Source organism: Mastigoproctus giganteus, chromosome 5 (assembly GCF_048544385.1).
Source record: "Mastigoproctus giganteus isolate SK-2022 chromosome 5, ASM4854438v1, whole genome shotgun sequence".
NCBI classification, from domain to species: Eukaryota; Metazoa; Arthropoda; class Arachnida; order Uropygi; family Thelyphonidae; genus Mastigoproctus; species Mastigoproctus giganteus.
The window spans coordinates 12,017,760-12,043,733 of record NC_143579.1 but is presented as its reverse complement, the minus strand read 5'-3'; the positions used below and the strand labels follow the sequence as shown (position 1 = coordinate 12,043,733).

General features: G+C 37.6%; 1 protein-coding gene across 1 annotated transcript in view; it reads right to left on the bottom strand.

The window, feature by feature from the left end:
* The window catches only part of LOC150085173 (E3 ubiquitin-protein ligase RNF10), a 197,799-nt gene that overhangs the window by 153,138 nt on the left and 18,687 nt on the right, over nucleotides 1–25,974 (bottom strand). Inside the window, exons 3-5 of the mRNA XM_090373063.1 lie at nucleotides 6,738–6,916; nucleotides 3,033–3,123; nucleotides 2,553–2,737 (exon numbers count right to left, since the gene is read on the bottom strand). Of these exons, the coding sequence (XP_090229189.1) occupies nucleotides 2,553–2,737; nucleotides 3,033–3,123; nucleotides 6,738–6,916 (455 nt within the window). The remainder of the gene's footprint in view (nucleotides 1–2,552; nucleotides 2,738–3,032; nucleotides 3,124–6,737; nucleotides 6,917–25,974) is intronic.

The following is a 25,974-nucleotide window of genomic DNA, read 5'->3' as shown; positions in this document are numbered from 1 at the left end:
TCATGAGTTGAATAACTTCAAAGGATTAAATAATAAACTATTTCTATTTAATTCTCATAGCCCATGTCACTTACAAAAGCACTGTGGATCAAAAATAAACAACTTCCACAAGGAAACAATAAATGAATACTAATTGTTGCTTAGAAAGTAGAAACAATAGACAAACATTTCCTCATCCCATCCATGCCTCATATACAAGGGGGGTATCAAAAAGTTCATACCCTGACCTAGATAAAACATCAGTAGGAAGATGCTGTTTTTAATATAAGTTGTCTACATATTCAATAACTAACATGTGAAATTTCATTCCCATAGGTGATCATACACCAGAGGTGGAGCCGGAATCTGAGGAAGGACGCTATGGTTGACAAAGTGGAGTATTAAGCAGTGATCAAGTTCCTGCATTTGCAGGGCAAGAAAGCTCAAGAAATTGATGAAGAAATGAAAGTTGTATATGGGCAGAATTGTCCATCCTATGACACTGTAAAAAAGTGAAAACAGGAGTTCCGGTGTAGTCGTACAAGTGTCTTTGACAAACCAAGAGAAGGAAAGCCATCAAGATCCACAGACAGTGAGACGGTTGAAAAGACAGTGAGATGGTTGTTGAGCAGCTGGTGCTGAGTGAAAGACGTGTGACAATTCATTTCATCGCAAATGCAGTGAGAATTAGTTATGGGAATTAGTAAAATGCCAACAGCATTTTACACGACTATCTGCACATGTCTAAGGTCTCTACACGATGGGTTCCAAGATTGCTGATGCATTTGCAGAACAATGTAAAATCAATGTTCTCGCTAACTGTTGGATTTGTGTAATGCGGATGTTGAGAACTTTTTTGATCAGTTGGTGACAAATGACGAATGCTGAGTGTACAGTGAAGAAACCATTGCATGGACACTGCTTTGATTCATCTCAGGAAGTCATCAATGATGTGGAATCGTGGTTTCAAGCAAAAAATGAGGACCTCTATGATCAAGGCATTAAAAAAAACTGATCCATAGATGGGATAAATGTGTTACTATACATGGAGAGTACATAGAAAAAAATTATTAAAGTTCCTATGAGGTTTCAACTTTCTAGGGCTATTATTCCTAATTAAGGGGTACGAACTTTTTGATGGCCCCTTGTATTGATAAATGAAACGAAATAAATAAATAAACAAACCATGCCCACTATGCCACCGCCAAGGTGGCAGCTGTCGGAAAGGTGCAAATGCTAAGGATTGCAGAGACATTACCTCTGAAAGCACTTAGGCATTTAATGCCTATGAAAAGCGGAGGTGGTTGGATTAAATCATACCCACTACTTTCTTTTATCAAAATTTCTCACTCACTCATAATATAATATACCTATTTGTTAAAAATCTGAGAAATTAAATATTAAGGAATAAGATGTCATCTGGTAGGGTTGAACTTTGAAGAGCCACAAACCATTGTAATACCCATGATTTTTTGGCCTCCCCAAAATGCAATTTTTGTCCCCTTGGGGGCGATATTGCCCCATTGAGAATTCCTGCTTTAGATTGAATGGCATCTTATCCCTTGACAATCTAATGTTTGATAATGAAGCAACGTTTTACACTGGTGGCAAAGTTAATCACCTTGCCACTGATGTAAAATCAGTATCTGAGAAAAAAAACATGCATAATCAGTCCTTTCTCTTTTGAAGAAACAGTAGTTAATGATGACAGTTATCTTGCAATGCTATAGGATTTTTTTTTTTTTATTCCTGAACCAAGACAATTAAAAATTGAAACCAATACAGTTTTTCAGCAAGATGGAGCATCTTGCCACTTGACTCAATGTCCAACAATTTTTGAACTATCTTCCCAAACAGATGTTTCAACTGTTTGGCCAGCTCACTTGCCAGATTTGTCCCCAATGGACTTTTTTTTCCTATGGGGCATGTTAAAGGTGTAGTTTATACCTCAAAACCTCACTCTTCAAATTATCTTCATGCCAGAATCATAAATGTAATTAATGCTCTAACTGAAACACAACCAGAAAACATTTATCAAATTGCAAAATTACAAAGTGCAGAAATTGCAAAAATACAAAATGTAGTATCAGTAATAATGCAGGTTATGTTGTATCTTAAAAATCTTATGATTTCATACCCGAAAAACTAGAATAAATTACCTTTCCAATGCATCTTACTGATTGTTTTTATCTCACACAGAACTTATGTTATCGCGGTTTTAAAATGCACAAGGACTTTGTGGGCATCCTATATAATAATATACACCTAATATTTTAAGAAAACCTTTACAAAGTAAATGCCAACAAAATGCACATATGAATGCTATTTACATAGAATTTATATAGAATAGATGTGCGGAAATTTGCCTTTAGCCAGCAGGTGGTTAATTGCTGGAACAAACTTCCATCTGTCGTGGAAGTTGATAGGTTAAATAAATTTAAGGAGGAACTGGACAAACATTTAGAGGGAATTGTTTTGTAAATTTTTTTTTTGGCTGATGCTGCATAAGCTCATAACACTTTCTTTCTTGCATCACATGCCACTACTACTACTACCTCTACTACTACGGTTACCTTTTTAAATCTTCTTTATGCACAGCCTCATAACATATAGGACACTTGCGCCATGTTTTATCTGTAAGTGATAAATAATGCAGAATACATGACCAACAATATACATGACCACATCGTGTAATCTTTGCAGCCACAGGTGGATATAAGCAGATTGGACAAGACGGAACTTCATAGCATGGCAAGCACTGCAAAAATAAAACCACATAACTAGATTATATCAAGCATTCAATGATACTCAGCATAACTGATAATGCAAATTCTGATATTCCAGTAATATCAGAAATAGCAATATTCAGTCACCAATTCACTGTATTTAAAAACCTGCACTTCCACTAATATATTTTGATTAGCACAGTAAACATAACTTGTACAAAACAAAAATATTAACCAACAAAGAAAACCTTTCTATAATTTGTAAATAATTCAGATCCTATAAACTATTCTCCAACATAAGCCTTCAAAATATAAAGTTATACTCACAATTTCTTCCACATATGACCAATCAACTAAAACATCAGGATCCGCAAAATGAACAGCATAATTTCCATTGTCTTGAACAATAAACTGACAGCTAAAATAAATAAAATAAGAAATTACTCTTGTCAACTGATTCTCTTTCTTAATTCACTCACTCATTTATTCATTCAACAAAAATTTGTTCCAATTTATATGCTGAATGTTTATACTTATTTTGCTTTACATCAGTGAACTACCAAATGTGGCGTTATGTACTGCTCCAGAAGTATTGTGCACTAAGAGAAAAGAAAATGAGTTCACAAATCAGATTTTAATACACTTCAGAACATCCTCTGGTCTATAATATCGAACAATTGCTGAAAATTTAAGAAATGCACCATGGATATATTTCTCCAATCCTTTTGCAAATAAACTGGACAAGTGATGTTTGCCTCCATGAATAAGCTCACACAGACCTTTCTAATTCAATTCACACTGAGCTTTGTGATAAGAAAGGATCATGTAATATGCAACATCCAAAAGAAATTTTGAAACCTATAAAATACTGAAATTTCATTAACATGCACTACTTACTAATCGTGATGAATGTACTAGGGTATGGAGAATGATCGAATAGTGCTTCCAGTGAAAGTGCATTATCCCACCATGAAACTTAGTGCACTGTCTAATGGTAAGGGGCTGTTTCAAATGGCTTGGACTTGGGCAATTATGCACTACCTGTGCAGCAGCAGTACTAAGGAAATGTTCCATAATTATCAGAACAACAGAGCTTCATGTCACACAGGATTGCTTTTGTGGACAATGACATTGCAAAACTGGACTGGTCAAACTCAGACCCTGAACCTCAAAGCTCTACTAAATGCCTGTGGAATGCAATAGAATGGTGAATTAGGCTCTGGACAAAACAGCTGTGGTAGCTGCTCGTTTAAATCCATGAATGGATTTAATGAATCCATTCATGGATTTAAACATTATCCATTCATTCCATGAATGGATTCATAGAATGAATGGATCATAAATGAGGCTTGAAAAATACATAATAAATGGCCATACTACATATTGGATTTTGACAATTCCACACGGGCCTACATGTAGGACTTGTAGTTAATGGCTAAAGGTAATGACTGCCAAAAGGGTAGGTGTTCTGAGCGGCCACTTAGCAAAAAAAAAAAGAGCATTTCATTTTAACATTTTCAAAAATCATTTTCAATACAAAACGTTTACAAAAAATGTGCCTGTTCAGACTTCCAAGTCCTAGGCTCCCTCCAGGTGTGTCCCTGAATGAAATCAGAGATCATTTAAGGCTATCCCATGTATATACACAAAGTTTTGATGTCTATTACAATTAAGATTATTATTAGAAACAATACTACTTTATTGGAAATTTCTAAAAATTCATATACATTAACACATTAGCTGCCAGAACACAAACTTGAAACAAACTGCAATTTTTGTGCCAATGAAAATTGTGTCCATTCAATTTTGGTCAACACATACGAGTGCTGTAAAAGGAAAAGCACATGAAATGAACAACTGAGTAATACTGGCAACCAGATTTAACCATGAGTTATCGCATTACGGCCGGAATTTTGCTTAGTGTCAATCTCACTGTCTAGCAAACACTATAAAAGCTATATACTTGGTTCACAGTTTCACACGTTCTTTGCTTATGTTGAAATTATTTTATCTGGTTTAGTATTTTCCACAAGAAAGGGTAAAATTTTTTGAAGATTATGGTTGCTGAATTTTAATTCTTTAGTTTGTGAAAAACAAAAGATCATCCTTGGTGTGTATCTACTGATAAAATTTTGTGTAAAGTGTTTTCCTATAAAATTTTACCCTAAAGGGTCATTATAATGGATCCACAGCCTGGTATATCAGGACGGAAAAGGAGCAGGGATGGACAGTGTGTTGAAGCTGATGACATTGAATCAGCTCTTAACAACATGTCATCTGATACTGAAATAGAATTCTATTCGAGTGATGCAGATTCTGAATCTCGTTGAAAGGCATCTGTTGATGTTAGGACTCTACAAACAACATGCCAGCATTACTTAGAGTGATGATTCTTTGCAGATGAAATCCATTTACTCAAAAGCAATGCTTACATGTTCCAGCATACCAAGAGAAGCACCCCACAGAAGCATCCCATGGAATAACTAAAGAACCCTTGCAAATACAGTCAGTCCTTGTATAACACGTGTTTACACTACACTAATTCGATCATACACGATTTATAAATAGGGAAACGATATCTTATATAACACGAACCGAATTCGCTTATGCACGATTTGCCTTTATGTTTACAAGAAATGGCAGTCGAACCATTTTTACAAGAAATGGCAGAATCACCCCAACCAAACGCAACGCGATAGGAATGAAGAGAAGATTCTGAAAATGTATTTATGTTTTTTTATATCAGTGAAGGGGGAACACATTTCACCATAATAACGTAAAAACCCACACAATTCCAGCTATCGGTATAATTGCAAATGCAATTAGTTCGAGTTTACTACCAGTTTATAACAGATTCCACTAGCAGAAACGCAACTGGAATTTGTTTTTATTGTTTTATGGTAGTAACCCCCAGAAACGTGCTTTAGTAAAATGTGAGGTGTTAATAGTGTATCTCTGCCTTTACGGTGTTGTTTATTCAGTTGCTACACACGCGCAGCTTTGTTTATGTGTATCAAACGTGCCTCCTAGTTTTGTAATTGTGCTTTATTCCCGAAAAATTAGTAAAATACTTAAAAGATGTGAAAAGGAAGCGTCCTGGTGAAGACACTGCAGACTGGGTCAAAAATTCTTACCCGGGAAAATTTATAGTGGCCTCATACTATGGTATGAGGCCACTATAAAATCACTCCGGCCCACCGGGGTTTCCCTGGCAAGACTTATGGCCAGTCCGCCTCTGTCGATAGAGAAAAATATGAAATTGTGAAATGCTTTGAGTGAAATGAAAGACCATGTGATATTGCATGTGCTACAGACCTAAATGAGGCAATGCCGAGATTACAAAGAATGCAGAGAAAATAAAAACAACTTTCATAGCAGGAACAACTCAAAGTGTAATTAAAATCCATTAGATTAAGACACAAAGAATTGGAAGAGATGGAACAGCTGTTATCTGTTTGGATAGAAAATCAAACAAAAAACAAGTTTGCTTACGATAGAAGCAAAAGCATTAGCAATATTTTATTACAACTATTACGTAATAAAATATGTAAGTATTTTATTCGTAAAAAATACTTACGTATTTTTTATTATTTATTATATTATAATAAAATATAATATAATAATAATAAAAATATTATAAAAAATATAATATTATTTTTTATTACGTATTTTAATCATTATAAAATACGTAAGTATTTTATTACGATTATTTATTGTGTTTGGTAATGTTTTGGCTACAAATGTGTGTTCAACCACCTTGGGTGCTCGGCACCTAACCCTATTTTTCCCATAGGGCCTGTTGTTTATATTGAACGAGGGTTTCTAGGAACACAACTATCGTGCTATACGAGGACTGACTGTATAAGTGGTAGTAAATGTGTTAAAACAATAGAGAGTACTTTACAAAGTCATAAATCCTCAAAATGCCCTGGGACTGGTGGGATAAAGCCAGTCTCCAATTACTTTTGATTATGAAGAGTATGTATTTATTTGCTTGCTGAATATACATATAACTCAATTTAAAATTCTTACTTTGCCTGTAGAAATTTTTCCTTATTATACTTTGGTAACTTGGGTCTTCCATAGCACCTTCCTACAAGTCCTGCTGTCTCCGACGGAGCAAGAGTAAAGTTCAGCAGATGATTCCAATTTGCTTTCTTTGAATGCTGATTCGAAACAGAATCCACTCCATTGGATCCAGGCTGTGCTATCTACAAACAATAAAAGGCATAAATATACAAATAATGGAAGAATTAAACAAATCTGCAAGCAGAATAATAAAAAATAAGCTTTTTTTTTTTAAATAATTTTAGCCTTTTGGCTAAAAATCATATTTTAGCCAAAAAAAGAAAGAAATGATTTTAGGCGTTTGGCTAAAATCATATTTTATAGCAAAGTACTTAATGAAGCTCCGTAGACGAGTGGTCAGGAGCGGTGGTGCAGTAGCACACGCTCTTTGAGTAGACCGGGGTTCAAGCCCCTGACTGCTGAATATGGTCCATCTGCCAACCCGCACTGGACCAGCGTGGCAGATTATGGTCCATTTTCCTCAGCATGAATTGTTGAGGAGGCTTCCATCCTGCAGTGGGTTGATAATGGCTGCACTTTACTTTTTTTTACTTTTACTTAAAAAATAATTATATTGTACATTAATCTGCATGTTACTGCTGGCATTAAAGAGCAAGAAATATAAGAGGTATTATGTACATACAACATCCTTTTGCTGATTGCAGGGGATTTAGGGGGCTGCCTTGACTTCTAAAAATTGTTGAAATCAAGAAAGGCAGGTAAAGTACTGAGAAAAGAGAGTTCCTGGCGAGTTGGAAACAGAAATTTCTAAACAATAAAAATAAGCAAAATTAAATTTAATTCTCAGTTTACAATCCAAAATTCTTTAAAATCTGTCACATTTTAGGAAAAAAAAAAAAAATTTATTTTACAATTGGTAAACTTTAAGAAAGCAATCCAGCGGTTGTATCAATGATTATATCTGTCATAAAGAATATATGCAAAAAGGATAATATTTCTCTCTTAATGCATACTTATCAACTTCATAATTTAACATGAACTACTCTTGCAAACTACAGCTGTGCAGCTGGTCATAAGCACTTGTGTGAGCCAATGACCCAGTTTGATGTCGTTAGAACAGCTGAGAGCAAAAAAAGAGATAAGCCAAGTGGAGATATGGATATAAAAAATGTAATTTGCAATGGTACAAGACTACATGAAGTGGAAATAAGGAAGAAATGTTTGGTTTGTGAACACGTCACAGGTGACAAAGCTGGATTGAAAGCATATACTCCATGGATTCATATGTATTCAAACGAAAGGGAACTTCAATAAACAAAAGTCAAGGTCAAATATTATCTAAGGTTGGTGTTGACTTAACATCACCATGTTTTCGCATGGACAATTGACACTGCATTAAGTACAGTGAATGCAGCTAAAAACCTTTGTATTAATGGAAACTGACTCAAAAAACAAAAAAATTGGACAAGAAATGTTGTTTATAATCAAATATATAAATGATGGTTTTGTAATTAATTTGTGTTTACATAATAAAATAAAATAATAATTTTTGTACATCAATAATCTTGAAAATTTTGTCCTCATTCATTTTACTGATGCCTCTTAGAGCCTTAAACACCTCAATCAAATCTCCCCTAAGGTGCCAAGTTTCCAAGCTATACAACCCACATATTTGAAGCCTTTCTTCATATGAATGCCCTTTTGCCGATCTCACCAGGCGAATTACCTATGGACCTTTTCGAGAAGCACGATGTCTTTCTTTAGATACGGTCTCCATACTGTGTTGTTAGACCAACACAGCATTCCAGTGTTGGTCTAACAATAGCCTTATATAATGGGATTAGACATCCTTATCTCTACTAGCAATTGTTCGATAAATCATCGATAGGACACCATGGACCTTCCTTGCAACCAGTCTACAATGCTCAGAGAACGTCATATCTGGCCATATCGTAATACCAAAGTCCCTTCCCTCCACTACCAACTTTAGTTCAACTCCACTAAGTGTATAAGTTATTCTGGGGTTACTGTTCCCCAGGTGTAATACCTTACACTTTGATGGATAAAAGCATAGCTACCATTTTTCTGACCATCCCTGAAATCTATCTAGGTCACTCTGAAGAAGAAGCATTTCTTCTGAAGACGATGCATCTAGGTCACTCTGAAGAAGATGCAGGATGTAGAGATTCCCCTTCCCCCAAGGACTGGTACTTGAACCACTTCATTGATTTTCATAAAAAGAATACAGGGCATGATACCAATTTGCAAATGTCATGATCAGGAAAGCAGTTAATGATCAGTGCTAAGCAGAACTTCACAGTGACTTGGATAGGATTCAAAGATGGACATACTATGAGACATAGCAAAATTTAAGGGCTTATACTTAGGGAATAGTAAACCAAAAATAACATACACTTGGTGGGGTAGGGGGTTTGAATTAAAAGCAGTAGAAGAAGAAAAGGGATCTGAGGCTAATGACACTACCAAACATGAAGTTCTCTGTGTAATGTAGACAGGTGGGCAAGGTGGGTGTTCTGTGTGTGCTTTGAGATGTTGGACTTAGTTTATATTCTGCAATTAGCCTTTTTAATTGTTTGACTCAAGTGACTGTTGCGAAAAAATAAAAAATAAAATAATCCAATTCTGTTGTTTGTCACTTTGTTAAATCAATATGAATATGTCATTATAATATTATTCACTAATATAAATTATGCAGTATATTTAGATTTATGTAAAACCATTGTTTTATTGTTGAGAAATAGCAATTTATCAGCACTTGTTGTGGTTTGCAGTTAGCATTAGCATTAGTAGAGCCATATGATGCAAGAAAGCAAGCTTATTCAGCATCAGCCAAAAAAAAAAAAAAAAACACCACTCCCATTTCACCCCTCCATTCGTTCGAAATACCTGTCCAGTTGAGCCTTAAACTTATTTAGGCTATCAACTTCAACAACAAGTGATGGACGTCGGTTCCACCAACCAACCAACCACCCGCTGGCCAAAGGCAAATTTCCGCACATCTATCCGACATCCGTCCTTCCTCAATTTGAATTTATGCCCTCTGAGCTGATTATTCTGAGCAAGATGAAGAATCCCATTGGCATTGAGCATGCTCAAACCATTCAAAGCCTTATACACCTCTATCAGATCACCTCGCCGGTGCCTAGTCTCCAGACTCTGTAATTTGCAAAACTTAAGCCTTTCTTCGTAAGAGCAACCCTTTGTTCCATTCACTAATCTTGTTGCCCTTCTCTGTACCCGTTCCAGCAGCTCTACATCCTTCTTGAAATGAGGCCTCCAGACCTGTATACAGTACTCAAGATGTGGCCTAACCATTGCCTTATACAAGGGAATAATCACCTCCTTATACCTGCTAGAAAAATTCCTGTATATCATTGACAAGACACCATGAGCTACTCTTGCAGCTCGTCTGCACTGCTCAGAGAACTTCATATCTGCCTGCACAATTACCCCCAGGTTCTTTTCATTCTCCACCACTGTCAGTATAGTACCGCAGAGTTGATACGTTGCTCTGGGGTTACTGTTTCCCATATGTAGTACTTTACATTTGTCAATGTTAAACTTCATTTGCCACCTCTCAGCCCATCTGTTCAACCTTTCCAGATCCTGTTGCAGCAGCATAGCGTCAGTGGTGTCCTTAACAACCCTGCCAACCTTTGTATCATCTGCAAACTTGGACATTAAACTTGATATCCCATCATCAATATCATTCATAAACACCGAAAACAATAATGGACCAAACACTGAACCGTGAGGAACTCCACTAATAACATTAGTCCACGTTGAGCAGTGTCCATTGATTACCACTCTCTGTCTTCTGCCACTCAACCATCTCCTTATCCATAGCAGCAATTTGCCTCCAATGCCACACTGGTCCAATTTGTGCAGCAGTCTTCCATGTGCAACAGTATCAAAAGCCTTTCTAAGATCCAAATATATAATATCAAAGTTATTCCCTGCATCCAGTTCTTTTGTGACTACATCATAGTATCCAATCAAATTGGTCAGGCAAGACCTGCCCTTAACAAAACCATGCTGCATCTGAGCTATAACTGAATTCTTGTCTAGATGATCCTGCAGTGCTTCTTTAACCAGTGCCTCCATTAATTTACCTGGAACAGAAGTTAAACTAACAGGTCTATAATTACTTGTGTCAGCCTTTGATCCTCCTTTGTGAATTGGGGTTACATTTGCACATCTCCAGTCTATGGGTACCTCCCCTGAGTCCAAAGAAGCTCTCATAATTATGGCTAGGGGTTTGCTTACTTCCTTTGCTGCCTCCTTTAATATAACTGGATAGATCCCATCCACCCCAGGTGCCTTTTTTATGTTTATCCTCAACAATCTCTCCTCCACTTTCCTCCTCTCAGTTATTACAAAATCATCCAGCTCACTGCCAATGTTTACTTTACCTACATCATTCTCCTTCCTGAATAACTCCTCATGTGTGAATGTAGATGCAAAATACTCGTTTAGATTGTTAGCCACCTGAGCAGGATTATCAACCGTTGAACCATCAATATCCAGTGGACCAATCTGATTCATCCCTTTCCTTCTTGAGTTTAAATAGGTAAAGAACTCTTTTCTGTTTTTCTTTGCATCCTTTGCCAAGGATTTTTCGTAGTCTGCCTTTGCCTGCCTAATCTCCTTTGTGACTCGGTTACAGACCAACTTATATCGATCACAGGCTTCCATGTCACCCATTAATTTGTATGTATCCCATGCATTTTTCTTCTCTGCCACATGCCTCATTAGTTCATCTGACAACCATTTTGGCCTAAACCTTGAACAATATTTCTTAGTTGGTATGTAAAGCCTGGAAGCCTCCAAGATTAGTTCCTTGAATGCTTCCCATTTTGAGTTTGCTGTTGGTAACATCATCAGTTGGTCCCACTGTATAGAATTTAAATACTGTCTAAGACCATCATAGTCGCCTTTCCGAAAACAAAAACCCTTCCCTTTACCTCTGATGGTAGTTATCTCCTTGAGTAAATCCCACTTCAACACACTGTGATCACTGCCACCTAGTGGTTCATTTATCTGCAGATTCTTAATGCATGAAGAATCACTACTGATAATCAGATCAAGAGTATTGCTCCCTCTTGTTGCCTCACGAACATGCTGATGTAGAAAACAATCATCCAATAAATCCACAAAAGCCTTGCTAGTGTACGAGTGACCAACCCACAAATTCCAGTCAATATCTGGGAAATTAAAATCCCCCATTATAAGACTCTCTGATTTACTGGCCCACTCTATTTCCCTGTACAATATCTTATTATACTCATCAGAGTCATTAGGCCTATAGCACACTCCTACTCTCAATTTTGATTTCCCTATGCTTATGTCACACCAAACTGACTCGACACTGCCCTGTCCATCGATGTCGACTGGCTTCACTTCCTTGGACTTTGTGTTTCTTAACTAATAGCATAACCCCTCCTCCCCTCCTGTCCTGTCTATCCTTTCTATACGCATTGTATTCCCCAAATTCCAGTTCCGCATTCCTTATATCTGTGTGACACCACGTCTCTGAAATCCCCACAATATCTGCCTTTGATGTTTTGAGCAATACCTCAAATTCATCAAATTTATTTACCAAACTCCTAGCATTGGTGTACACGCAGGTATACATGCACCTGTTTCTATTCTTGGCTACCCTAACACAACCCATGTGTTTACTTGTACCGCAATGACTCCCAGCAGTCTCTGAAATATCCTGCATCTTGTTTTTAAGGCTTCTGCTCATTTCAATAGAAGCAGTGCAAGAATCAATTCCACCTCTGCCAGTGGCTACTGTTAATCTATTAGTCCTTGTATCCCCCCCAACTAGCAGTTTTCCGACCCACCTAACTCTGCCTCGACAGCATCAGCAAAAATTCTTGCACCCTTTCTATTTAAGTGTATCCCATCCCTGTAGAAGCAATCTCTCCTGTTAACAAGTACAGTCCAGGCTGAAAAAAATTCTACCCCTTGAGCCTTGCACAATCCCTCCAGGGCCGAATTGATCGACAAGGCTCTCATCATATACTCCCTCCTATTGTGTCTGGGCAGAATTGCAGACACTTTCAAATTCAACCCTAATTCACGGCTTTTTTTCAACAGTGACCTGTACTTGCTAAGTAATTTCGCCGGTCTCCTACTCTTAATATCATTAGTGCCAACGTGTACAACTATATCACCGTTTGTGCCCTTAAAAGATGATATCCGCTCTACAACGTCATCATCAACCTTTGCCCCTGGCAGACATACCCTGGTCCTATTCCACCTATCCTTTTTACAAAGCATGTTCCCCGCTTACCTGACAATAGAGTCACCAACAACTACTAGTTCCTGTGGGACCAGCGCATTCTGCCTAGGGGGCTGCCTCTGTGTTGCCTGATGACCAAGTGCAAGCTCTGGCATTGATGTGGGCGGCTGAGAGCTTGATGGGCCCCTCAATTTATTTCCTTCGAGGGCATCCACCCTGTCCTTCAAGCTCTCATAAAGGCCCATAACAACGCTGAGTTGTCGCCTGATTTCCTTGCACTCCTTACATCGTGCACAAACAAAGACATCCCCCTTGGCAGTATCATGTCCCGTACCCGACTGCTCCGCAAACAGCAAGCAAACAGTGCATTTTAAAAGACTGTGATTCAGAGGGCAACTGCCCCCCTCAGTTCTCCCCTGAACCACAGCACTCCCATTAGCTTGAGCCTTTTGCTTTGCTGCTCTGGTCTGAGTCATGATTCCGATTTAATTCAATAAAATTTCAAAACAAAATTAAATCCTGAAGTTATATCCCAAAACAGTTATAACGCTATATTTATTTTTTCGGTATCTAGTGTTTTCTACGAGTTCCCTTTATACAACTTCCGTATCACGTGTACCACTATAGTTATGGTGGTACACGTGATACAGTTCTTAACGTGCTGTCGTTAAGAACCCAGTCAATCTTTGTATCATCTGCAAATGTAGGCATTAAACCTGATATACCTTCATCAATATCATCCATATACAAAACAACAATGGGCCCAACACCGAACCCTGGGGAACTCCACTAATAACATCTGTCCCCGAAGAGCAGTGTCCATTGATTACCACTCTCTGTCGTCTCCCACTCAACCATTCCTTTATCCATTGTAGCAACTTACCCTTAATGCCATACCTCTCCAATTTGTACAGCAGTCTTCCATGTGCAACAGTAACAAAAGCTTTCCTGAAATCTAAGTATATGATATCAAAATTATTTTTGGCATTCAGTTCCTTTGTGACCACATCATAGTATCCAATCAATTTGGTCAGACAAGACCTCCCTTTAACAAACCAATGTTGTGTCTTAACTATTACTGCAGTCTAGATGATCCTGCAATGCTTCTTTAACCAGTGATTCCATTATTTTCCCCGAAACACAAGTTAAACTAACAGGTCTGTAGTTACTTGTGTCACCTTTTGAACCCCCTTCGTGAATTGGCGATACATTTGCATACCTCCAGTCCATGAGGAGTTCCCCTGAGTCAAAAACTCTCATAATTATGGCTAAGGGGTTTGCTTTCTTCCTTTGCTGCCTCCTTTAATATAACTGAATAGATCCCATCCACCCCAGGTGCCTTCCTTATGTTTAACTTCAACAATTTCTCCTCCACTTTGCTCTCAGTTATTACAAAATCACTTAGCTCCCTGTTAGTGTTTGATAAACTTCTGACACTCCCCTCACTGAATAACTCCTTATGTGTGAATGTAGATGCAAAATACGCATTCAGTTTATCAGCTACCTGAGCATGATCATCAATAGTCAACCCATCTATGTTAAGTGGTCCAAGCTGATTCATCCCTTTCCTTCTAGAGTTTACATAAGTAAAGAACTCTTTGCTGTTTTTTTTTTGTTTTTTTTTGCATCCTTTTCCAAAGATTTCTCATAATCTGCCTAACCTCCTTTGTGACGTGATTACAGACTAGTTAATACCTGCCATAGGCTTCTGTGTCACCTGATACTTTATATGCATCCCATACATTCTTCTTCTCTGCCACGAGCCTCATTAATTCATCTGACATCCATTTAGGCCTAAACCTTGAACAGTATTTCTTAGTTGGAATGAAAAGTCTAGTAGACTCCAAAATTAAGTCCCTGAAGGCTTCCCATTTTGAATTTGCTGTTGGTAATATCATCAGTTGGTCCCACTGTATAGAATTTAAATACTGTCTCAGACCTCCGTAGTCACCTTTACCTTCCCTTTATGGTAGTTACCTCGTTGAGTAAATCCCACTTCAGTACACTGATCACTGCCACCTAGTGGTTCCTTTATCTGCAGATTCTTAATGCATGAAGAATCACTACTGATAATCAGATCAAGAGTATTACTCCCTCTGGTTGTCTCTCGAACATGTTGCTGTAGAAAACGTCATCCAATAAATCCAAAAGTCTTGCTAGTGTGCAAGTGACCAACCAACAAGTTCCAGTCAATATCTGGAAAGCTAAAATTCACCATTATAAGACATTCTGATTTACAAGCCCACTATTTCTCTGCACAATTGCTCATTATACTGATCAGATTCATTAGGCCTATAATACACACCTACTCTCATTTTTCCTTTCCCAGTACTTATTTCACACTGAACAGACTCAACATTGCATTGTCCACCAAAATCAATTGGATGCGCTTCCTTGGATTTTATGTTTCTTAACTGACAGCATAACCCCTCCTCCCTCTCCTGTCCTGTCCTGTCTATCCTTCCTGTACACATTGTACTCCCCAAATTCCAATTCTGCACTGCTTATATCTGTGTGACACCACATCTCTGATATCCCAACAATATCTGCCTTTGATGTCTTGACTAGCACTTCAAGCTCATCAAATTTATTAACTATATACTCTTAGCATTGGTGTACATGCAAGTATACATGCACCTGTTTTTACTCTTAGTTACTCTAACACAGCCCATGTATTATTCCACTATGACTCCTAGCAAGTCCTGGAAATCCATTACCTTGCTTTCCAGGCTGCTGCTCATTCTAATAGAAGCAGTGCAAGAATCACTTTTGCCTCTGCCTGCGACCACTGTTAACCTTTTGGTCTGTCTATCCTCACGCTAGCAGTTTTCTGACCCCCCCTAAAACTGCCTCGATAGCATCAGCAAATATTCTTTCACCCTTTCTATTTAAGTGTACCCCATCCCTGTAATAGCAGTCTCTCCTGTCAACAAGCACAGACCAGGCTGAAAAAAATTCTACGCCTTGAGCCTTGCACAATCTCTCCAGGGCTGAATTGATCGACAAGGCTCTCATCATATACTCCCTCCTATCGTGTCTGTGCAGAATTGCAGACACTTTCACATTCAATCCTAAGTCAAGACTTTTTTTCAACATTGATCTGTACTTGTTGAGTAAATCTGCAGATCTCTTACTCTTAATTTCATTAGTTCATCAGCTCTATTATAAGTTCTATCAATTATTAATCAAAACTTGCATACAGAGATAAGGAGATCCTAATCACACTGTATAAGGAGATTGTAAGACCATATCTGGAATACTGTATCAAAATATGGACAGTGCACCTAAAAAATACAAGCTTCTTAAAACATTCCTCCTTAAAAGGTACTGATAACTGCATAGTGAAACTGGCAAAAGGGCAGTTATACGAGGAAAGACTTCAAATGTGATGGCTAGAGAGCTTAGCAGCTAGCAACCTGGCTGAGGTCTATAAGGCTCTTAAAAAAATAAATAAATAATAAAATGAATGATTATTAATCCGTTATCAATGATTTCAGAACTAGGAGACAAATTCAAACAACTAGGAAAAGAGGTTAAGACTGAGTTGTAGGAAGTTCTCTTTCAGTCAAAAAGTTGCTAATTACCAGAATAAGGTATATCTGTGGGTAGTTGAGTTGACAGCTTGGGGAAAAAAATTTAGATTAGCTTGTTAGTTACCTATGTAAAGAGGGAAACAAACAGGTAGCTTATTTATTATTATTTTTTTTTTTTTTTTTTTTGTATTATTATTTTTTTTTGGCTGGTACAGAAAAAGTCTGGAGATTCCTAGCACCATGTGGATAATACTAAATAATAATATTAAATTATTTTAAATTTGGAATTTGCCAAACTATAATTTACAAAAGCCTTCATCATCATCATCATCATCAGCCATTTTCAATCCACTGCAGGATGAAGGCCTCTCCAGCAACTTTCCAGTTCCTTCTGTTTTGAGCACTGGCCATCCATTTACTACTCAAAAACTCATGAATTTCATCTATCCATCTCCGCCTTTGTCTTCCAGGTTTTCTTCTAGCTCCTCTTGGGTACCATTCTGTTATTTTCTTAGTCCATCTGTCATCATGTCTTCGAGCTATGTGTCCTGCCCAAGACCATTTTAGTTCTTTAGTTTTGATAAGAATGTCCTTTACTTGAGTTTGCTGCCTAATCCATGTGTTTCTCTTCTTATCTAACAGTCTGATTCCCAATATAATTCGTTCCATTCTTCGCTGTGTAGTTCTTAGCTTCTCTTCCATTCTTTTGGTGAGTGCCCAAGTTTCACTTCCATAAGTCATGGTGGGGAGTATACATTGATTCATTATTTTACGTTTCAGACAAACTGGGATATTGCTCTTCAGTATGTGACTATATTTCCTGAATGCTATCCATCCAAAATTTATTCTTCTCTTGACTTCCAGCCATTTATCATTATTACAGCTGATAACTTGTCCCAGATAAGTATATGACTCCACCTTTTCAATTACTGCTCCTTCAATCATTATTTCCCTTTCCGTGGCATACTTGTTCATCATTACTTTTGTTTTAGCCATATTCATCTTTAGTCCAAAATCCTTACTAACTGTGCATAACTGATTAAGATTTTCCTCTAATTCTTTGGGATCGTGGCTTATGACCACAATGTCATCTGCAAATCGTAAATGGTTTAGGTACTCTCCGTTCACATTGACTCCTTTCTGCGACCAGTCTAATCTTCTGAAAGCTTCCTCAAGGGCAGCAGTAAACAGCTTCGGAGATATTGTGTCTCCTTGTCGAACTCCTTTCTCGATTTTAAATTTGCTACTGTCTTTGTCTAGTCTAATAAAGGATGTAGCACTCTCATATATTTTCTTCAAAATCATAATATATGGAGTATCTATGCCTTGTCTTTCCAGTGCCCGAAACATTGCCTTATGCTGTATGGAGTCAAATGCCTTTTCATAATCCACAAATGCCAGGCATAATGGTGTTTTATATTCATTTGCTTTCTCCATTAGCTGTGATATTACGTGAAGGTGGTCCATAGTTGAGAATCCTGTCCTAAAGCCAGCTTGCTCTTTCGGTTGATTCTCATCAAGTATTCTTTCTAATCTGTTAGTAATGACCCTTGTGAACAACTTGTAGATATGGGATAACAAGCTAATTGGTCTATAATTTCCAATTTCTGATTTATCTCCTTTCTTATGCAGCAAAACTATGATTGCATTATTCCACTGCTTAGGCATCACACCTTTTCTAATGCACTTTGTGAAGAGCCTTGCCAGTTTTTGTGTTATGTCTCTTCCTCCCAATTTTAACAACTCTACAGTAACTTCATCTTCCCCCGGGGCTTTCTGATTCTTCATTTTCTTCAATGCATGTTCTACCTCATCAGGAAGAATATCGGGTATGTCGTATGTGTTGCTACTTTGCAATCCATCTTCCCCACTGCTGGTATCATTCCCTTGCTCCTTGTATAATTCTCTATAGTAGTCTTCTGCTATTTGAATTATGCCTTCTCTGCTGTTTATAAGTACACCATCGCTATTCTTCAGTTTCAGTATCATTTGTCTTTCTGTATTACTGCTCATGGCTGCTGATTTAAATCCTTTGTTTTCCCTTAATGCTTGTTCTACTTTTCTTGTGTTAAATCTTCTTATGTCCTCTCTGAGTCTCTTTCTAATGGCTTTGCATAACTCAGTATACTCAATTTTCTCCCTGTCAGTGTTTTTCTTGCTCTTCATTTGTCGTCTTTGGTTCATCATGACAAGTGTTTCTTGACTAATTTTTTCTTCTTTGGATTTCTGTTTCCCTATAGGTTTCTTGGGCTTTATCACTTTCAGAAAGTTGTAATATTCCTCGTCGATATCTTGGTCCTGAGCAGTCTGCAGAAGCTCAAACTTGTTCTTAAGTTCCAGTACATACTGCTTTTTCTCCTCCTCTGTTATTTCAAAGACCTTTGTATTATTTACTCGAGTCAGTTTTTTCCTTTCCTACATCTATATCAAGTGTACATCTTACCATTCTGTGATCACTTCCAGCATTTACCTTATTCAGGACGGTAACATCATTCACAATATATCTTCTGTTAGTGAGGATGAAGTCGATTTCATTAGTTGTTAATCCATTTGGACTCTTCCATGTCCACTTTCTGTTCACCCTTTTCTTGAAAAAAGTGTTCATTACTGACATTCCTTGAGATTCTGCAAATTCCACAAGTCTTTCACCTCTTTTATTTCTTCCACCAATTCCAAAATTTCCTATAGTTCCTCTTTCTGCGCTGTTTTGCCTTTTTCCAACCTTAGCATTGAAGTCCCCCATAATAATAGTGTAGTGGGTTTTCTGCTCATCTAGAAGACTCTCAATTTCAGTGTACATTTCTTCTACCTCTTCATCATCATGGCTCGATGTTGGTGCATAAATCATTATAATCTTTAGCTTGTACCTCTTAGAAATCTTGAGTATTAGTCTTGACACCCTTGGTGATGTACTTTTGAATTCCAAAATGTTGTTTTTAAAATCTTTATGGACCAGAAACCCAACTCCACCTTCACTCCTTTCACTGTTTCCATTGGTGTACAGCAGATTTCCACTTGATAAACTTATAAGGGATTCATTTCTTCTTCTTGTTTCAGCCAAACCGATGATATTCCAATTCACATTTTCTAATTCCTTTTCCAGCTCTAATATCCTGTCTTCACCGATGAGTGATCGTACGTTATAACAGGCCAAGTTCAATTTCCGTGCATGGCAGCCTGGTCGTACCCAGAGATTCTTAGCACCCTCTGCTTCCACTCTGATCCTCTCGCTGCCGTAAGAGGGAGAGTGAAAGCTGCTGGGGACTGAGGGCCATTTGTATTGTTGTGCTCTCATTGCTGGAGGGTTTGGTCTTTTCCTCTTCACGCTGACCAGGCGTCTTGAAGAGAACCACTCTACACGTTCGTTGCCACCTAAGTGACGTAACAGGGCTCACCATCGAGAAGGTGTGCATGAGTGGATTTTAGGGAGGCAGGCCAACCGGACTTCTCCTAAATCTTCTGTAATAGAGAGATATTGGATCCATCAGTGTTTTAGGCTGAGTGTCTGATAACACACAGGATACCTGTTCCCCTCTAAGCCCCTACAAAAGCCCTATATATAAGCAACTACATTGCTTTTTTCTTCCTTTAAAGGCAGAAATAAACTACCTTCAAATGTATGAAGAGCAGGGTTCAAACCCAAAAAGTCCTGTTTAGAAATTTACTTTACTCTGGAGTACGTGAAAAGCGCCATTTAACTTGGTTCTGTACTGATAACTGCTAAAAACTACTTATAAAAATTAATTCTGAATTTTTGCAACAATTGTTTACAGTCAGTATTTTTAACTTTACTCATTTTTCAGGAATTTGTAATTATAATATTGTTTATGTTTTATACCTATTTTTATGACATGTAACTGTTTTTTTCCATACTGGAAAAAAAAAAATCATAGTCTTGTGCTGCTAGACTGACTGATGTAATAGAAATGGTAGTTGAATGAGCAGTAGTTAATAGTGGAAATGGCAATCCAGAACTATAAGTTATCCTAAGTTTTTTAAACCTGGACACTATATGTTCAGCAATGGCTAAAGGACTTAAAGAAAAACTGAAACATTAAGGCATTCAAAATTACTACAAAATTATGAGTTAAGAAAATTACTGTAAACAACTGTCAAAATTCAAAATTAATTTAAAATGGAACTGTTATGCTATTATTCAGGATGGCACAATTGATTCTATTTCCCATTTATAGCCCAATCTATTCCCCATTGATGAGCTGATTTGGGTCCTAATCAAGTCACATGGCTTTATAATACTTTCCTATACTCAAACACCATGTGACCTCTAATTTAGATATTTCTGCATAGATTATTGAGAACAGTACACACTTACATAGTCCTAATAAAGTGGCAAGGCAGCATATGTACACATAAAATATTTAATATAGACAATCCAATGTCATAGTTCAAAGTAACAAGTTATGAAGTGATGCTGAGCAAATGTTACAGGTTGGACCTTAACATGAGTCTGGAATTTTAACCAGACATGATAGGAGAGTTTGTTCTCAACCTCAGCAATCAAATCTAGTGTGATAAATTATGCATGACTCATGGGGTACAATTTTCCTTAGCATGAACATAGGACTGCTTTTCTAAAAATGTGATACATTCTAGTAGAAGAGGTGCAAGAATATTTGCTATGCACTTGAAGCAGAGTTAGGTAATTTGGAAACTACTGGTTTTTTATTTGCTTCTTAACCACTACATTCATAGTGGTTAAAAATCAAAATGCAATTAGATTCTTCCTAAATATCCCAGTATTCTTGATCACTGCTTCCATGATTTTGCCTACTACCAAGGCCAGACTAATCACTCTGTAGTTATCTACTTTACTCTTAGACCTTTTATGTATTGACAATATGCTGACACTTCTCCAAATAATTAGTTTTGTTGTTCAATGCACTTTCACTACTTCCTTCAAAATTACTGGGTCCATTTTCAATCCACTGCAGGATGAAGACCACTCCAGCAACTTTCCAGTTTCTTCTGTTTTATGCAATGACCATCCATTTACTACCCACAAACTCGTGAATTTCATCTGTCCATCTTCATTGTTGTCTTCCAGGTTTTCTTCTAGCTCCTCTTGGTACCATTCTGTAATTTTCTTAGTCCATCTGTCATCATTCCTTAGAGCTATGTCCTGTCCAAGACCATTTTATAGACCTAATTGGTCTATAATTGATGCTATATATAAACCCTAAAAGGAAGAGGATGAATCAGATTGGTACACTTCATATCGATGGTTCGACTGTTGATGATCCTGCTCAGATAGCAAACAAACTGATTGAGTATTTTGCATCTACATTCACACATGAGGAGTTATTAAGGAAGGAAAATGCCAGAAGGTTATCAAATTGTAGCAGGGTGCTTAATGATTTTGTAATAACTAAGAGCAAAGTGGAGGAAAAATTGTTGAAGTTAAATATAAGAAAGGTACCTGGGTTGGATGGGATCTATCCAGTTATATTAAAGGAGGTGGCAAAGGAACTAAGCAAACCTTTAGCCATAATTATGAGAGCATCCTTGGACTCAGGGGAGGACCCCACAGACTGTAGATGTTCAAACATATCCCCAATTCACAAAGGAGGATCGAAGGGTGACATGAGCAATTACAGATCAGTTAGTTTAACTTCTGTTCCGGGTAAAATAATGGAGTCACTGGTTAAAGATGCATTGCAGGATCATCTAGACAAGGCTGCAGCAATAATTCAGACACAGCATGGGTTTGTTAAGGGAATGCCTTGTCTGACAAATTGGAGTGGATACTATGATGTGGTTACAAAGGAATTGGACGCAAAAAAATAATTTTGATATCATAAACTTGGATTTCAGGAAAGCTTTTGACACTGCTGCACATGGAAGACTACTGTACAAATTGGAGCAGAATGGTATTAAGGGTAAGTTGCTACAATGGATAAAAGGGTGGTTGAGTGGGAGAAGACAGCGGGTGGTAATCAATGGATGCTGCTCTTCGTGGACTAATGTTATTAGTGGAGTCCCGCAGGGTTCGGTGTTGGGCCCACTGTTGTTTTGTATATTTATCAATGATACTGATGAAGGTATATCAGGCTTAGTGTCAAAGTTTGCAGATGATACAAAGGTTGGCAGGGTTGTTAATGACAGTAATGGCAGTATGCTACTGCAACAGGATCTAGAAAATTTGTGCAGATGGGCTGAGAAGTGGCAACTGAAGTATAACATTGACAAATGCAAAGTACTGCATATGGGTAGAAGTAACTCCAGAGGAACATTTAACTGTGTGATATTACACTTAGGGTGATAGAAAATGAAAAAGACCTGGAAGTAATTGTGCAGTCAGATATGAAGTTTTCTGAGCAATGAGACAGGCTGCAAAAGCAGGACATGAGATTTTGTCGATGATATACAGGAATTCTGCTAGCAGGGAAAAGGAGTTGAATGAAATGGCCAGGCCATGCCTTGAGTACTACATACAGGTCTGCAGGCCTCATTTTAGGAAGAATATAGATTTACTTGAGCATGTACAGAAGGGCAACAAGATTGGTCAGGGGAATGAAGTGATCCTCTTACCAAGAGAGGCTTAAGTTCTACAAATTGCAGCGGCTGGAGACTAGGCACCTGTGAGACAATCTGATTGAAGTGTATAAGGTCTTGAATGGGTTCAGCATGCTGAATTCTGATGGGATCCTTCCACTTGCTCAGATTATGAACCTAAGGAAGTATAAATTCTAATTGAGGAAAGACAGTTGTAGAATAGATGTGCGGAAATTTGCCTTTAGTCAGCAGGTGGTTAATTGCTGGAACAAACTTCCATCTGTCGTTTTGGAAGTCTTAATATAAAAGGAGACAGACAATCTATTAACTTTTTGATAAATTAATCTAATTTAAAGAAAGAATCCAATGTTATTTGCACACTTTTAGTCCTATATGCATTTTTAACTGCAGCACAGACATTATAAAATGCAATAGTTGTTTCTTTATTAATGTTACTGCAGAGCAACACATTCTCTATTATGCTCAATGCATTTTGGGCATCATTTTTAGATGATAGTGCATGTGTGTGCTTCTTCACTTTCATTGGTAACAAAAACATCATCGTTTTGCCTGGTGATTAGCAGCTCTTCTGGTGTTGCGTTGCTGTGGTAGAAACTACATGTACATTCACAAATCCATAGCTCCTTCAAATTCCACCATTCCTCAATGTTGCTATCACAATAATCTGCTGGACCATGTTTTTTAATGATATTCCCTCCAAAGCCACTCTTTCTGAAGCAGTTGACTAAAGGAGGGAAAAATTTGCAGCCAAACTGTTCGCTCCTTTTTTGTTGCAGATCAAGTACCTCATCAGGCAGGCACTGCATGCTCTCTTGAGGTTATAAATAATGCCTTGATCCAGTGGTTGCATTAAACTGGTAGTATTGGGGGGTAAAAACAACAGCCGTATATTTGTCAACTTAAGTGTCTCTGCAGAATGTGCTGTACAATGATCTACAATCATCAAATTGTTCCTTTTTTCTGAAGCCATTCTTCTGTCCACGTTTGATAACCAAGACTGAAAAATTTGAGTGTAAGCCAAACACTTCTATTGGCCACATAATCACAGGGAAGTTGGTCCAAAGCCACTCTTTCTGAAGCAGTTGACTAAAGGAGGGAAAAATTTGCAGCCAAACTGTTCCCTCCTTTTTTGTTGCAGATCAAGTACCTCATCAGGCAGGCACTGCATGCTCTCTTGAGGTTATAAATAATGCCTTGATCCAGTGGTTGCATTAAACTGGTAGTATTGGGGGGTAAAAACAACAGCCGTATATTTGTCAACTTAAGTGTCTCTGCAGAATGTGCTGTACAATGATCTACAATCATCAAATTGTTCCTTTTTTCTGAAGCCATTCTTCTGTCCACGTTTGATAACCAAGACTGAAAAATTTGAGTGTAAGCCAAACACTTCTATTGGCCACATAATCACAGGGAAGTTGGTCCAAAGCCACTCTTTCTGAAGCAGTTGACTAAAGGAGGGAAAAATTTGCAGCCAAACTGTTCCCTCCTTTTTTGTTGCAGATCAAGTACCTCATCAGGCAGGCACTGCATGCTCTCTTGAGGTTATAAATAATGCCTTGATCCAGTGGTTGCATTAAACTGGTAGTATTGGGGGGTAAAAACAACAGCCGTATATTTGTCAACTTAAGTGTCTCTGCAGAATGTGCTGTACAATGATCTACAATCATCAAATTGTTCCTTTTTTCTGAAGCCATTCTTCTGTCCACGTTTGATAACCAAGACTGAAAAATTTGAGTGTAAGCCAAACACTTCTATTGGCCACATAATCACAGGGAAGTTGGTTAACTTCTTTAAAACATCTTGGCTTGGAAAACTTACCAATCAGCAGTGAGCATTTTGTATTGTCATTTGAATTGCAGCATAACAGAATAGTGAGTCTTTGTTAACTTAATTTTCAACCATGACAAGACTCTCCTCAAACAGCAAATGTTTTGTTTGGTGGAAAATTATAAAATAAACCTGTCTCATCAAGATTAAAAATATCCTTTGCTGCATATTTTTCAAGAATGGACCATACAGAACACAACCAATCTGTAGCCTTTTCCTTGTCGACTATTTCAGACTCACCGCAAACATTTGTCGAAACCAAGTTATTCCTGTCTTTAAATCTTTGGAGCCCGTCACTGCTGCTGCATTTGAAGTTGCTAATTCCATGTTGCTGAGCCAGATAATTTGCCTTTTCTTGCAAATTCAGACCTGATATTGGCAAATTAGATGCACGCATCTGTTGGATCAAAACGTTTTGTTTCAAGGTCCTCGTATTTTGAACCAGGAATTCATTTCCTGTTTTTTTATCACTGCTCCAGTGTTATGCAGTTCTTCAAGTTTTTTCGATTTTTCAGTATTGTAGATGAAGTAGGTAAACGGATGTATTCCTTTGCAATGTCCATTTTTGCTAAGTTCAGTCTCCTATCAGCCTCTTGTGTAATTTTCAGTTTAATTTCCAGGCTCAATTCCATCGGTTTACGTTTTGTAATCACAACACTACTAGATGAGATTTAATATAAACAAACTTTAAATTAATTCAGAAAAACAAGTTCCAAAAAAGACATCAGCTCAGATAAAATGGCACAAAAAATAGATTACCGTATACCATAGCAAAAGATTCTTTGAATTAGCAAAACAATTGCAACTGACCTCCCATGGAGAGCGAGGGAGTGTAGGTAAACAACTTAGAAAAAAAACTGTTTTTATTCTTTTGTTAATTTAGCATGATATTTTTCCGAATGCACTTATGTTGTAGCTACTAAAAACTAGTTCTGTTTACACAAAAATAATTTCTAACAAGTCAGTGCCATCCTTCGGGAAGCAAGGAACCAGGTGGCCAGAAGGGCAATAATAGAGGCACTTTGGACAGCTGTGCTAAGATTTGTATTAAATGTACAAAATAACAATATTTATT